At 55.0% G+C, this 12,937-nt stretch overlaps 1 protein-coding gene across 1 annotated transcript in view; it reads left to right on the plus strand.

Annotated features, from left to right (window-relative positions):
* LOC102768561 (keratin-associated protein 13-1-like) overlaps nucleotides 1–3,354 on the plus strand; it is a 4,144-nt gene extending 790 nt beyond the window's left edge. The window contains exons 2-3 of the mRNA XM_015564151.1: nucleotides 2,777–2,932; nucleotides 3,239–3,354. Of these exons, the coding sequence (XP_015419637.1) occupies nucleotides 2,777–2,932; nucleotides 3,239–3,354 (272 nt within the window). The remainder of the gene's footprint in view (nucleotides 1–2,776; nucleotides 2,933–3,238) is intronic.
* The last annotated feature ends 9,583 nt before the right edge of the window (nucleotides 3,355–12,937 follow it).

Below are 12,937 nucleotides of genomic sequence, written 5' to 3' on the forward strand. Positions count from 1 at the left end.
GGCCTCGGCTGGACCCTCCTCGCAGCCTCCTGAACCCCGCTTCCTGGGGCCCAACCCCCGGGGCCTTCTCTGCCGGCCTGGGAGCCAGAGCTCGGCCACTCCTGAGGCTCTCCCTCTCCTCCCGGGCGCTGTCCCGCCACCATCACGGTCTCGCGTGGACGCGGCATTGAAATAAACGCTGTCTGCGATGATCTGCGGCTGCTTGTTGTTTGTGCAGGCGCTGCGTTTAGGGAGAGGAAGTGCACCTCCACCGCCGTGGGGGGCGGGGGGGGGGCGCGTGTGGTGTCTCCCTTGTCCCCTGTGTCATTGGTGTTTGCGGGCGGGAAGCAGGGAGGGGAGGGGAGACCACGTCCCCTCCTCGGTGCTGGTCCCCTGTGGCTTCGGGGATGCTGTTCGGCTTCCTGGGAATCATATGCCTGGAGCTCCGACTACGGAGCCGGTGAGACGGGACTCCCTGCCTCCGGCCACGCTGGCAGCTCCCGCTGTCCCCACGTGGGTGGCAACAAGGGCAGTGACGGGGCCAGGCCTCGTGTGCCTCGGGGGGAACACAAGCCACCGGCCCGGAGCCGCGTGGGAAGCAGGGGAAGGTCACTGTTGGTGCAGAAGCTGCGTCTCCGTCCACAGGACACCGCGGTCGGTGGGCCTGGTGGGTGGTGAGTGAGGTCCTTCGGGAGGAGCCGCCAGGTGGGCCTGGACACACAGGGCCTTTGGGAAAATACGTGTCAGGGAAGATGGGAGGCCAGGTCGCTGGAGGAATCGGAGCCGTGAGAGCCACGCGGGTCTGAGCTCAGGGAGGTTTTGCGTTTCTGTAACTGGATAGAATCGTGCACTTGGCGGGACTGGTCTGGGGACTGAACGAGGGGTTTGATTTTCAGCGGAACTGTTTTCTAATGGAAGCAGCTGACCCTGTCTGACCCGCCGTGGGTTTCATGCGGTTTAATTTGTTGTAAACGCGGAGCCGTCTGGGGTGGGTCGCCAGCAAACACTCACTGCGTGTCGCTGTGGGAGCTGTCACTTTGCAGCCTGGGGTGCAGGAAGCTGAAAAGACGTAGCTCCTCCCCCTCACAGACACGGACGTGGGGTGGAGGCATCGCAGGAGAAGGGGACCCCATGGTGGTGCCTCAGCAGTGCGGGCTCCGCGGGGCCCGAGGGGAAGGTGCTCACAGGGGCTGAGAGGCCGGCACGGACCTGCGGGGAGTTCACTCTCCTTCGTTGTGCGTGAGCCCCGAAACTGCCCCGGAGCAGCTCTGAGAGCAGAAGAGCCACAGCCCCTGACCCAGGGCCCCGCCACTCGGTGCGGAGGGTGGGGCTGGCCATTTGCGGACCCACGGAGACGCGTGTCTCACCTCACAGCCTGCTTCTCCCGCCCTGGCCCGGTGGCTCAATGGTTGGAGCGTTAGTCCTCGGACCGAAGGGTCTCCGGTTCAATCCCGGTCAAAGGCACCTACCTTGGTTGTGGGTTTGATCCCTGGCCCCCAGTCAGGGCTTGTGTGAGAGGCAACCAAGAGTGAGAATCACAAAAAATCAAAATAAAATTCAGAGCCTGGTTCTCTCTCTCTCTCTCTCACTCAGTGGTTAGAACCTCCCCGGGGACTCAGGGGCCCCACCCTTGGGCGCTTGTGGGAGCGGCCGGTCCATGTCTGTCTGTCTCTCCCCATCCCACTCTTTCTGGAAACAAATACGTGAAATGACTGAAATGTTAGATTCTATTCCGATGCTGCCTGTTAAAGGAAGCGCTGAAGGCCCGTCTACCCGTAGGTCTGGGGACCCCTAACGATGCAAGACTCGCCCTCAGACGCCTTTGCGACAGAGCTCGCCCCCGGGAGCCTCTCCAGGTCCCCGGCTTCCCCTCGTCTCGAAGCGGCTCCTTCCCTCACGTCACAGCCCCCGTGGCTCCCACTCGGCGAGCGGAGGTCCTGCTAACCTGGCTCAGCCAGGGCACACGGTGTCCGTAGCATGCTCACCGCGGACTGCAGGACGGCCAAGGACAAGCCGATGGACCTGCGGCTGCCCTGCCGGGCGGCTGTCACCAATGGGGCAGCGAACAGGCATGTGAGGCCGGAGGAAAGGGCGCCCGGTGCCCGTGGGAGGCAGCAGGCCCAGCACCTCCCACTCCGCACGGGAACGGCGCCCTCTGCTGTCACGTCTGGGGAGCATCACTGACGATGAGCTGGACACAGCAGCAGCTGCAGGTCCCTCAGCCGGGGACAGGGACGGAGAACAGGGGCTGCACACACAGCGGGAGGTTGTCCAGCCTTTACACGGAAGGAACTCGTGCCCTGGCCGGCGTCTCAGTGTTAGAGTGTTGGCCCTCCCATGGGAGGGTCATGGGTTCGATTCCCGCTCACAGGCATGTACCTGGGCTGCAGGTTTGATCCCCAGCCCCAGTCGGGGTGCACGTGGGAGGCAACCAGTCCATGTGTCTCTCTCACGTCGATGCTTCTCTCTCTCTCTCTCTCTCTCTCTCCCCCCTCCCCCTCCAACCTCTTTTCCACTCTCAGTGGAAAAAGGCACCCTCGGGAGAGGATAAAGGAAAATTACATCAAGAAAGGAATCCCACCACTGGTGGCACATGGGTGAGCCTGGAGGGCATCATGTACGTGAAACGAGCCAGACACGAAGGGCGAACACCGCGTGGGCACCTGAGGGGCGGCTGGCGGCTCGGACTCACGGAGACAGAGGAGCAGGGGGTCGGGGCTGGGAGGCGGGGAAGTCAGGTCTCCGTCCGCGTGTCAGCCGTGACACCTGCGTAAACCCTGTGGGTCTGCGTGGGCAGCGCTGCCGTCACCAGTGTCGCGCTGTCGCTCAGCATCTGCTCAGAGGGCAGACCTGAGACGTGCCGTCGCCCTCGTGGTGAAGGGGAAGGCGGAGACCCTTGAAGGCGTGAATATGTTCGTGACACCGACTGTGGGGAAGGCTTCACGATGGACACGTATGTGCAGATGCATCAGGTCGCACACGTCAAACACGGACAGCGTTAGGGCTTAAAAACAGAAAAGCAACGTCACGGCAGCCAAGAATCGCACACACGAGGGCGAGCAGACACGGGTTTTCCTTAGGTCTAGAGGGGTCTGCACGTGCCAAGGCCTGTGCTATAGGCACATCGTGTGAATAACAGGCGTTCATGAAACTCCCCAGAAGCTGGGTTTTAGATGAAGGGCGAAGGTTTGGTCAATTCCCGGGAGCCCTCGGCTGCGGGTGAGGAGCCGGCACACTGCTTCCTCCCGACCGTTTCCAGCGTCCGTCCGTCTGGAGGGACAGCACGTTGCCGAGCACCCCTGCCCCCCACTTTCTCCGCCTTCTCACGGGGACTTGGGAGGCTCAGGTCTCTTCCTGCAGAGGCTCCGGGCGTAGACCCGCCAGGGACGTGCTTAGAACCGTGTCTCCACAGCGTCCGTGGCCCTGGCTGACCGACGCTCAAGCTGAAACATCCGGTGGAAGCCTGTATCAGCTCCTGCAAAAAGCGCTTTCTCTTCCTTCCTCCTGCTGTTAGATTCAATTCTCAAAAGCCTCGCAGGCCCCTAAGATGGGGTGCCGGGAGCCGGTCCATCCTTGCTGTTTCAAGGGACCTGGCGTATATGGCATACTGTTCTTAATATGTTTGCTCCCCTTCTTGGCACTATGTGTTCTAACCAAGGTCACCTCTCCGAGAAAGGTTGTTTCCCCAGGTAGGGATTTTCCCCTGAAGTTAGGGAGGGAATAAAACCTCTTAACCCCTTCCCCAGCAGAATGGCTGGAGATGCTGGCTACAGAACCTGGCTGAAGAACCTAGCAAGAGAACGTGGCTAGAGAACCTGGACAGAACCTGGCGACTGAACCTGCCTGGAGAACCTAGCAAGAGAACATGGCCACAGAACCTGGCTGGAGATCCTAACCAGAACTTCGCTGGAGATCCTGACTAGAACTTGGCTAGAGATCCTGCCTAGGCTGCTGATCAACTGAACGCTGTCTCCATGTCATTCCTTCTTCGCCGACTCCGTCCACACCTTTGGGGACCCCTGGACCTGCTGGGGTTGGACCCCGGCAATGGGGTACGTTCCTTCTAATATCAGACGAAGGAGGATTGACACACATTTCACAGGTGACTGCCTTGCCAGGGGCCTCCCTCCCATGATTCACAATCAAATAAGAACACACGGGCATGTGTCCAAACGCAGACGCCCACTCGACAGAATGAGAGAGGGAACTGGTTTAGACACGCAGAGTCTGTCTGTCCCAACAAAGAGTGTTCCGCGGGCGCTGAGTGTCTGTCATTTCCCGTAACTGAGAGAGGGCGCGCGTCCAAGGTCCAAGGAGGCAGACGGGTCGGAAAGGAATTCTGTTCTCTGATTCAGGAAGGGACACGTTTGATTGAAGTGTTAGAGGAAAGAACGGGAATCGTGGGCAAAAGTGACAAGACAACGTGACCGAAAGCGGATGTAAGGGAGGGAGGAAGGGACGAGCAGACACAAGTTGGTGAGGCCAGGAGTGCTCCTGCCAGCCATTGCCTGTGAAGGAGGGTGTTCTTTTCTAATATCTATTGATTTCAGAGAAGGGAGACGGGGAGAGAGAGAAGCATCAGTGATGAGAGAGAATCATGGATCAGCTGCCTCCTGCACACCCCCTACTGGGGATGGAGCCTGCCACCCAAGCACGTGCCCTTGACCGGGATCGAACCCAGGACCCTTCAGTCCACAGGTCGACAGTAGTTACTGAGCCAATCAGCCAGGGCGAGATGGGGAGCTTTTTACAGCTTTATTGAGATGCGACTGACACATAAACATTGCACATACTTAGGTCCCAATGTGAGAGGGTAACATGCATATATACTGTGAAATAACTCCACACTCCAGCTCACAAGTACGTCCATTGCCTGACTTCCTTCTGGCCAGCACACTCGAGGTTTGCTCTCTTCGCCACGTTCGCGTGCACAATGTGTCCTTAGTCGGCGTGACCGTGAGGCTCTGCAGGACGCAGTCATCTCACAGCTGCACGCGTGTGCCTCTGCCCGGCGTCCTCCCATCCCCGCAGCCTCCAGCCGCGGTCGTCCTTCCCTTCTCTGTCCCTGGGTTTGGGGTTTTAGGTGTCACACTTGAGTGACATGAAGTATTTGTCTGTCTGAATCTGGCTTATTCCCTCGGCATAATGTTCTCCGGGTTCACCCATGTTGTTGCAAATTATTCCGTCTTAAATGGCAGAGTCTTTATTTAAATTCAAAGAAATTCACCCAGGTGATGAGAGCCGGAGCCGCAGCCTGACTGCTCAGCGCTGTGCACGCCAGCTCCTCGGGCCACAGGCTCACTTTTGTTATTTTTAGCAACAAATGGCAATTCACAGGAGCAAAGAAAACGGCTCGAAAACAAAAGTTCGTTAATCCCAGTCATTGTGAGTCATGGACTTAAATCCTCGCGGCTCTTCAGCGAACAGGATGAATAGCATTTCCATGGCATTGTGCTGTAGGCAAAGCTGGGGACGGATAATTGGCTTGAAATTGTAGCATTTTCTTTACTGATTTTATAGGCGGCCAATCAGATCATCAGACTACCAATAGCAACAGGTACTCAGCGTTTAAGAAATGTTTCAAGGTAAAATAAAAAACTGTAAAAGCCTATATATTCTGTAATAGTTTGTCGTCACAATAAGATTTCTCAGCCATTTATCTTCATCCAAAAAGACTTCTTTTTAAGGTGTTTGTCTTTATTTTCTAAAGAAACTGTGCTTAGTAGTAATGTCAACAACAGGAGTATAGATGGCAAAAACCCCTTGGTCACACCCTTATTTTACAGATGTGGGGCGTGAGGTGCAGTAACTGTAAGAGGTGTGTGCACTGCCCTGACCGGTTTGGTTTAGTGGATAGAGTGTCGGCCTGTGGACTGAAGGGTCCCAGGTTTGATTCCGGTCAAGGGCATGTGCCTTGGTTGCGGGCACATCCCCAGTGGGGGTGTGCAGGAGGCAGCTGATCGATGTTTCTCTCTCATCGATGTTTCTAGCTCTCTATCCCTCTCCCTTCCTCTCTGTAAAAAATCAATAAAATATTTTAAAAAAAGAGGCGTGTGCACGGTATGAGCATGATGTGGAAATGACAGATGATGTTTGCACTGTGCTACTCTTTGGAATAAAAGTTAAAAAAAACTAACTCCATAGACAAAGTCCTATCTAAAGACTATTCACCATAGACCATCTACTGGTGTTTCTATAAGGAGCTAAAGGACATGTTTCTGTTAAGAGTTAAAAGATTATTATATCAGCTCCATCATTGAAATTGGCTTTGAAAAACAATTGTGTCTACCCCGTCATTATAATCAGTGTCTATGGTAACAACATATATTATTACCAGAAATAAGAAAGCCTTGCTCACTTAGAAGGTCCAATCAATGCAAAAGTGGCATAGTAGTCAGCCCTGGCTGGTGTGGCTCAGTGGATAGAGTGTTGGCCTGCGGACTGAAGGGTCCCGGGTTCAATTCCGGTCAAGGGTACATGCTTGGGCTGTGGGCTCGATCCCCAGTGTGGGCCGTACAGGAGGCAGCTGATCAGTGAGTCTCTCATCACTGATGATTCTCTCTCTCCCTGTCCCTTCTTCTCTGAAATCAATAAAAATATACAACAACAGCAATAAAAAACACCTTACAGCTAACTGCCTTATTAACTCTAATGATACATGGACTCATTTGTATTTTAAAAAAGAGAATAGTCACAAAGCACTCAGAAGTCACTGCTTTTTGCAACCATCATAGATTCGATGTGAAAACACAAAGAGAAAAGCATGCCTCCCACAGCCATTGTGAAAGACATAAACTGAACATTGGGGTCAAGGTCAGCACCTGTTTAAAAGTCACTGCACAAGTGTCGCCCAGCCACGGAGCCGCAGTGAAGACGGCTTCTGCGCTGGAGAATTCGGACAATCACACAGGCCACAGGCTGCGCGAGGCCGTGATCGTGCCGATGCGTCTTTACTGAGATGAGGTTGCTATTTCTTCTGATAAGACTTTTGTCATAAATGCAGATTTTATTGGGCCCAGATGCTGAATATCTATCTAATGCATCAAAAATATTAGAGGGAAAGAATGACAGTATCGCTCTATGTGTTGCCAAATCGCCTCTTATTGAAGGTTTGCTGGGGCTGACTTGTTTCAATTGCTGCAGACTTAGTTTTTCGCTAGCGTCCTGCGTTATTCCTAAGTATTAGTTGCACATTTGCTTTTTTTGTTTTAAATATCTGTATTCCTACCCCTCAGAGTGACAATGTAAGGCCCGTAGCAACCAAGTGCCCCGTTGGGCACAATTTTCCTGCGAACCCCCCCTCCCCCCATTGGATCACGTCCTTTGAGCAACTCCCATGTTCACCTCAGGCCCCAGGGCCCTCGCGAGCTTATTTCTTCTTCACAGAAACTTCCCACCTTATGATCCATCTGAGCTGGGAGTCAGGCAGCCGGAGGACTGCAGTGTGATTGGAAAGGTAACGAAGTGAAGTTTATTCTACAACTAAATGCTGGACGAGTCACACTAAGATCATTTGGGGAAAAACGTCTATCTTTAATGATCCCCGCCTATAAATGCCACAGCAGTGCCCACTGACGGGGCAACCATGGTGTTAACTCAGTGAATGCGACACGTTGGCATCCGGCTCCTGGGTGTTGCATTGAGTACACCCCGCTGACCGGCCGGAGCCAGTCCTCATCTCTGCGTACAAGCAGTGACTTAGGCCACTGAGGCCGCGGTACCCATCGCCACGCTGCTGGGGGGAGGCCGTGACCAGAGTCCCCTCTGCTGCAGGAATGAGGTCAGTTGGGTAATAAACACCCCGGTGCCTGAGCTCAGACGTCACTGGGCACGGTGACTACAAATCCTCAGAAGTGGGGGGCAGTAAGGGGGGCAGCCTGCAGCCTTCCCATCTCAAAGGGCGACTGGTCTCCCAAACCCTTTACTGCTCCCCATCCCTGCAGGGCGGGCCTGCCGCATGTCTGCGTGTCCGCGTGCTGCGCGTCCGTGCGTCCGCGTGTGCTAATTGGGGTTCCTTTAATCAATGTGGTGCCCATTAGAGATGACCCCACCTTCAAAGCTGTGCTTGGATCTGACTCGGGTTCAGATTCCCATAAACTCGTCCGTGACATGACGTAATACCCCACCTGTATTTCTAAAGACCATTTCCCGTCACTAATTACACGCAGTGCCTCTGCTGTTCTCTGGAAGGAGGCGCGTTGAGAAAATGCCAGGATGCGACCACCATCCTCAAAACCAGCCCCATGAAGGGCTGACCACTTCCACCGCGTCCGGGACAGACAGTTGCTGAACTTGGCAATAACCGTGGTGAGAATAGTGTTTATTCAGACGCATTATGTAGCATGAGCTTCACGTGTATCATTCATTTAATGCCGTCATCCTGCGAGGGAACTGCCCTTACTACCCGCATGTCACAGAAGGCGGAGGGAGCTTACGCACCAGCTCGCCCAGACGCACTGGCTATAGTTAGGGGCACACGGGGGATCTGAATGTAGGAGAGCAGACTCGAGACAATGTTTTGCCTGTGCTGCTGGTTTAGAGAGAGTTCCAGAAGGGGAACGAGGCGGACACTTCCTTACAATGGTTTTCACCACACGCTCAGATCCACTCAAAGCTCGGGGACCATGTTTATGGAGGGGGCAGATCTTGACTCCTCACCCGTTTCCTTTTGCTCTTGGCCCATTACCCACCCTCCCCGCAACACACACACACACACCTGCTGGTAGGAGCTCACTCCCCAGGGGCTCTGGATCCCTCCCTGTCCTCCACGGGAGCCTGTCCCCTGACACCACCTGCCCATGCACTCGGGTCCCTCATTCTCTCCTCCTCCTTCCCCTTTTTCCTCCCAACATGTGTGTGTCCACCTGGCCAGGAGAGGCTGTGAGTAACGTACGGTCCGTCCACCTCTCAGAACCCAGGACATACATTCCTAGCTCTTCCCATATTAGGCCAGGACCCTATGTGTTAACTTGATTTGATTTGATTTGATTTGATTTGATTTGATTTAAGGGAATTTTCATCCTCCATAGCAGCGATTTTCAACCGTTTTCATCTCAGGCACATAAGCTAATTACTAACGTTTTGCAGCACACCAACAAATACAGTATATTTTTTGCCGATCTGGGGAAGCAACAGGTCTAATTTGGTTCCTTCACACCAGATAACTACTATTATGTTGGCTGCTGTCATTTTTAAATGTGACAGTCTCAGGGAGAAGAGGGGGTGCCCCTGGGTAAATGGGGGTGGCACGTTTGACAGTAACAATGCTGGCCGCACCCTGGGCAGGAAATCGCTCGTCTACCGGAAACGAGTGTCTGCTGGGCAGTGCTCCCATCGGGTCTGCAGATGAGGTGACCAGCAGTACACGCACACAGTGTGTGCCACGTAAATAACTGTTAGCCTGTGACGTTGGTGGAGATGGTGGCCACTATCCACTCACACCTTTGCCGCCCTGAGGCAGAGCCCCGAGTAGACCGACTGATGGAGGAGAGGAGTTGCATCCGGGCCTCTTGCTGGGCACAATGGCTATTGGAGGGGATTCTGGTCATTAACGGCCCTGGCTGTGCGTTTCCTGTCTGCCGGGAAGCAAGCTGGTGTTCTACACGAGCTGTTTAAAAAACGTTAGCAAGTTATTTTAGTCTAATTTTACCATAAAATGTAGCATCAAGATAAATACAACATCTAGTGGGCACACACCCCGTGTGATACCGTCGCGCAATCCCTCCACGAGTGAAGTGGGAAGGAATGGCGTTCACTGCGGAGTGGGGCGGGGACTCGGGGCAGGCGTCAGGGTGAGTAAATGCAGATCCCAGTGCAGGAGCCGCTCGTGAGCAGGGGAGAGAGAAGCAGACATCACGTTATACGACGAGGGGGTGGTTGTGGGAAATGAAACCTGTGGAAAGGGCACAGTTGTGCCCACACTGGCTTTTTTTTCCTGAACGATGAAAGTGGTTTTTATGTGCTGAGTCTTAAAGGATGAGGAGGTGTTTCTATGAAATGAAACTGAGAAAGAAAGGTTGTTATAAGGAGATCCTATATAATAAAAGCCTAATATGCTAAGTGTCCAGTCGACCGGTTGGCTGTTCAACCAATCAAAGCGTAACACGCTAATGATATTCTAAGGCCACTCAACTGGTCACTATGACGTGCACTGACCACCAGGGGGCAGACGCTCCAACCAGTAGGTTAGCTTGCTGCTGGGGTCCTGCTGATAGGGACTGAGCGAGCGGGGCCAGACACACCCTGGAGCCCTCCCGCAGTCCCTCCCCAGCTGGCCAACCTCCCGTGTCTATCCCTGGCCTGATCCTGCACTATGGGGTCCCTTAGCCTGGCCTGTGCCCTCTTGCAGTCCAGGAGCCCTCAGGGGATGTCCGACTGCCATGGAGGCAGGAGAGGCTTCCGCCGCCACCACTGCATTCACCAGCCATGAGCCCGGCTTCTGGCTGAGCAGAGCTCCCCCTGTGGGAGCGCACCGACCACCAGGGAGCAGCTCCTGCATTGAGCGTCTGCCCCCTGGTGGTCAGTGTGCGTCATAGCAACCGGCCGTTCCGCTGTTCAGTCAAGTTGCATATTAGCCTTTTACTATATAGGATTTTATTCTAACTTGGAAAATTGGTCAGGGAGCCTGAATTTTCATTCTATACACACATATGATACAAATTTCACTAAACCTCCCTTTCATAGTAATAGAGCAATTTTTCATTGTTTAAAGGGTTTTTAGGTTGCTTCTCATCATTCAATGCCTGTGACCAGTTTGAGCTCAGTGTTGGGAGCTGATGGTGATTATTGTGGTTTTACAACCCTTCTCAGTGAGGGTGGAATTTTTACTTTTGTGTCTGTGTTTCATGACATTATTCTCCCCCCCAATTCTATTCTTTAACATTAACACCGGATCCTAAATTATGCCATCTCCGTCCGCTGGCCCACCAGGGTACACGGCGCATTATCACGCCGTCTTCAAAACCAAGGCCTCTATTTTTAATCAGAAGCTCTCTCCCGCTACTTGCATTGCGAAGGAAGATAAGTTCAAATGCTTTACTGATGTGACACATACTTAAAAAATTCTCCGACAGAACTATTCAGTGATTGCAATTTAGAGAAATATTTTATGTTCCCAGCCTCCGATCCTTTAACAATCAGGCCAAGAACAGACACGTGGCTCTCGCCTCCACCTCTAAGAGCCAGGGCCTCCAGAGGGCCACGGATCATGTGTGGGCGCAAACCCAACCCCACGGCTGCCAGACGGTTCAGATCATGAAAGAGGCCTTCAGACAAGACCCCATTTACCCTGGACGTGCGCGGGGTCCGTCTGTCAGTCTGTCTGTCTGCGGGAAGCGGTGCTGAGCAACCCCCGTCGCACATCCCCAGTCCTGGTCCCCCGGACGCCCCCCGTGCTCTGTGTTAACAGGGCCACCTTCAAACACGCCACCTTTACCAGTACGCACGCCCCTCGGAGCAAGCCGGTTCACACATTGTTAACTTTTAAACGGTGAAAAATAAAAACATCCAAGATATAGATCAGAGAAGGCCGTTCTTACAGGCTCCGGGCCTTATTTTGTTGGTCGATTCATCCTGCTCATTAGATCCCACACGTGAGTGAGAGCAGACGGGAGCCGGGAGCACGGGCCAGACTGACGCGCCTCCCTGTGGGGTGGGGGCCGAGGAGACATAAACCGAAGAACTGTTATCAACAATATAGAAACATTTTTTAAAAAGTGGTCCTTACAATTAGCCCGTGGGTCCTCCCACTGCGCCTTTCGGTGGCAGCGCCGAACAACAAGGTGACGGACTCTGGTTTCATCCGGGGCTTAGAACTCACTGAGCTTCCCGTGTTAGGACCCCAGGCGCCATGAGGCCCGTGCAGGGTCCACGGGGCCGGGTCAGGGCACTCACGCCCCCGCTCTGTCCTCCCCACCCCGGCATCGCGAGGCGTGTCCCCCACGGACCAGCCCCGGACTGTGCGTCCTCCGTTTCCTCTTCCCCGCCTGCTCCCCCTGCTCCGGTCCTGGTCTGAAATGGGACTGCATGCGGGGGGCGGGGGGGCACTCCCCTGTGGGCCGGGCTCACGCAGTCCTGTCCCCCTGGGCTTCTGGGAGGAAGAAAGGCTCCCGGAGATAAGCAGTCGGGGTCCCAGCGGGACGGTGCTGGGTGCGGACCTGCCTGGTCACGTCAGACAAACTGGTGAGACAGGCTGTTCTGAGACGCACAGGCGGCCACCAGTGTTCTATGCCCGGCCGGTGTGGCTCAGCGGTCAGAGCGCCAGTCTGTGCAGCAAAAGGTCTGGGGTTCGCTTCTTGCTCCCCGCCCCCAGCTGGGTGCATTCAAGAGGCAACCAGTCCACATGTCTCTCTCACATCTGTGTCTCCCTCTCCCTCCCCACTTTCTTCCTCTCCCTCACTCTCCCTCTCTCCCTCCCTCTCTCTCTTCCTCCCTCTCTCTCTCCCTCCCTCTCTCTCTTCCTCCCTCTCCCTCCCTGCCTGCCCCCCCACCCACTCTCTGGGAAACACCCTCAGGTGAGGAATTAAGGAAACCAGGTTCCCTGGGCCTCCTGATGCCCGGGAGGCAGTTTCGGGGGACAGCGGGGAGCCTGGCAGAGGCCCCTTTGAGCACAGGATGAGCTCTCTGGAGGGAATGGAGTCCGGGAGGAGGGCCGCTCCGACCTGAGGGCTGACACCCCATGAGTGCTCCCCTGTCCAGCGTCCGTGCTGCTGGGCTGGACGTGGGGCCCCCGTCTAAGCACCCTCAGGTGCAGGAGGCCTCTCAGGCAGAGAGAATCCAGGGGACTCGCACCGTCCCCATGAGCGAGCTGTGCCGGGTCCCTGCCCATGGCCACGCGCGGGGCAGCCTCTGGAGGGACGGGGCCTGGTCAGCCAGGCCAGCCCCACGGCAAGCTGTTCCCTGTGCTGCTGGCTCTCAGTGTAGGTCCGTCAGTCCTAACAGATGGAGGGGGGGGTTGACA

The sequence above is a fragment of the Myotis davidii genome, unplaced genomic scaffold (assembly GCF_000327345.1).
Source record: "Myotis davidii unplaced genomic scaffold, ASM32734v1 scaffold552, whole genome shotgun sequence".
NCBI lineage: Eukaryota > Metazoa > Chordata > Mammalia > Chiroptera > Vespertilionidae > Myotis > Myotis davidii.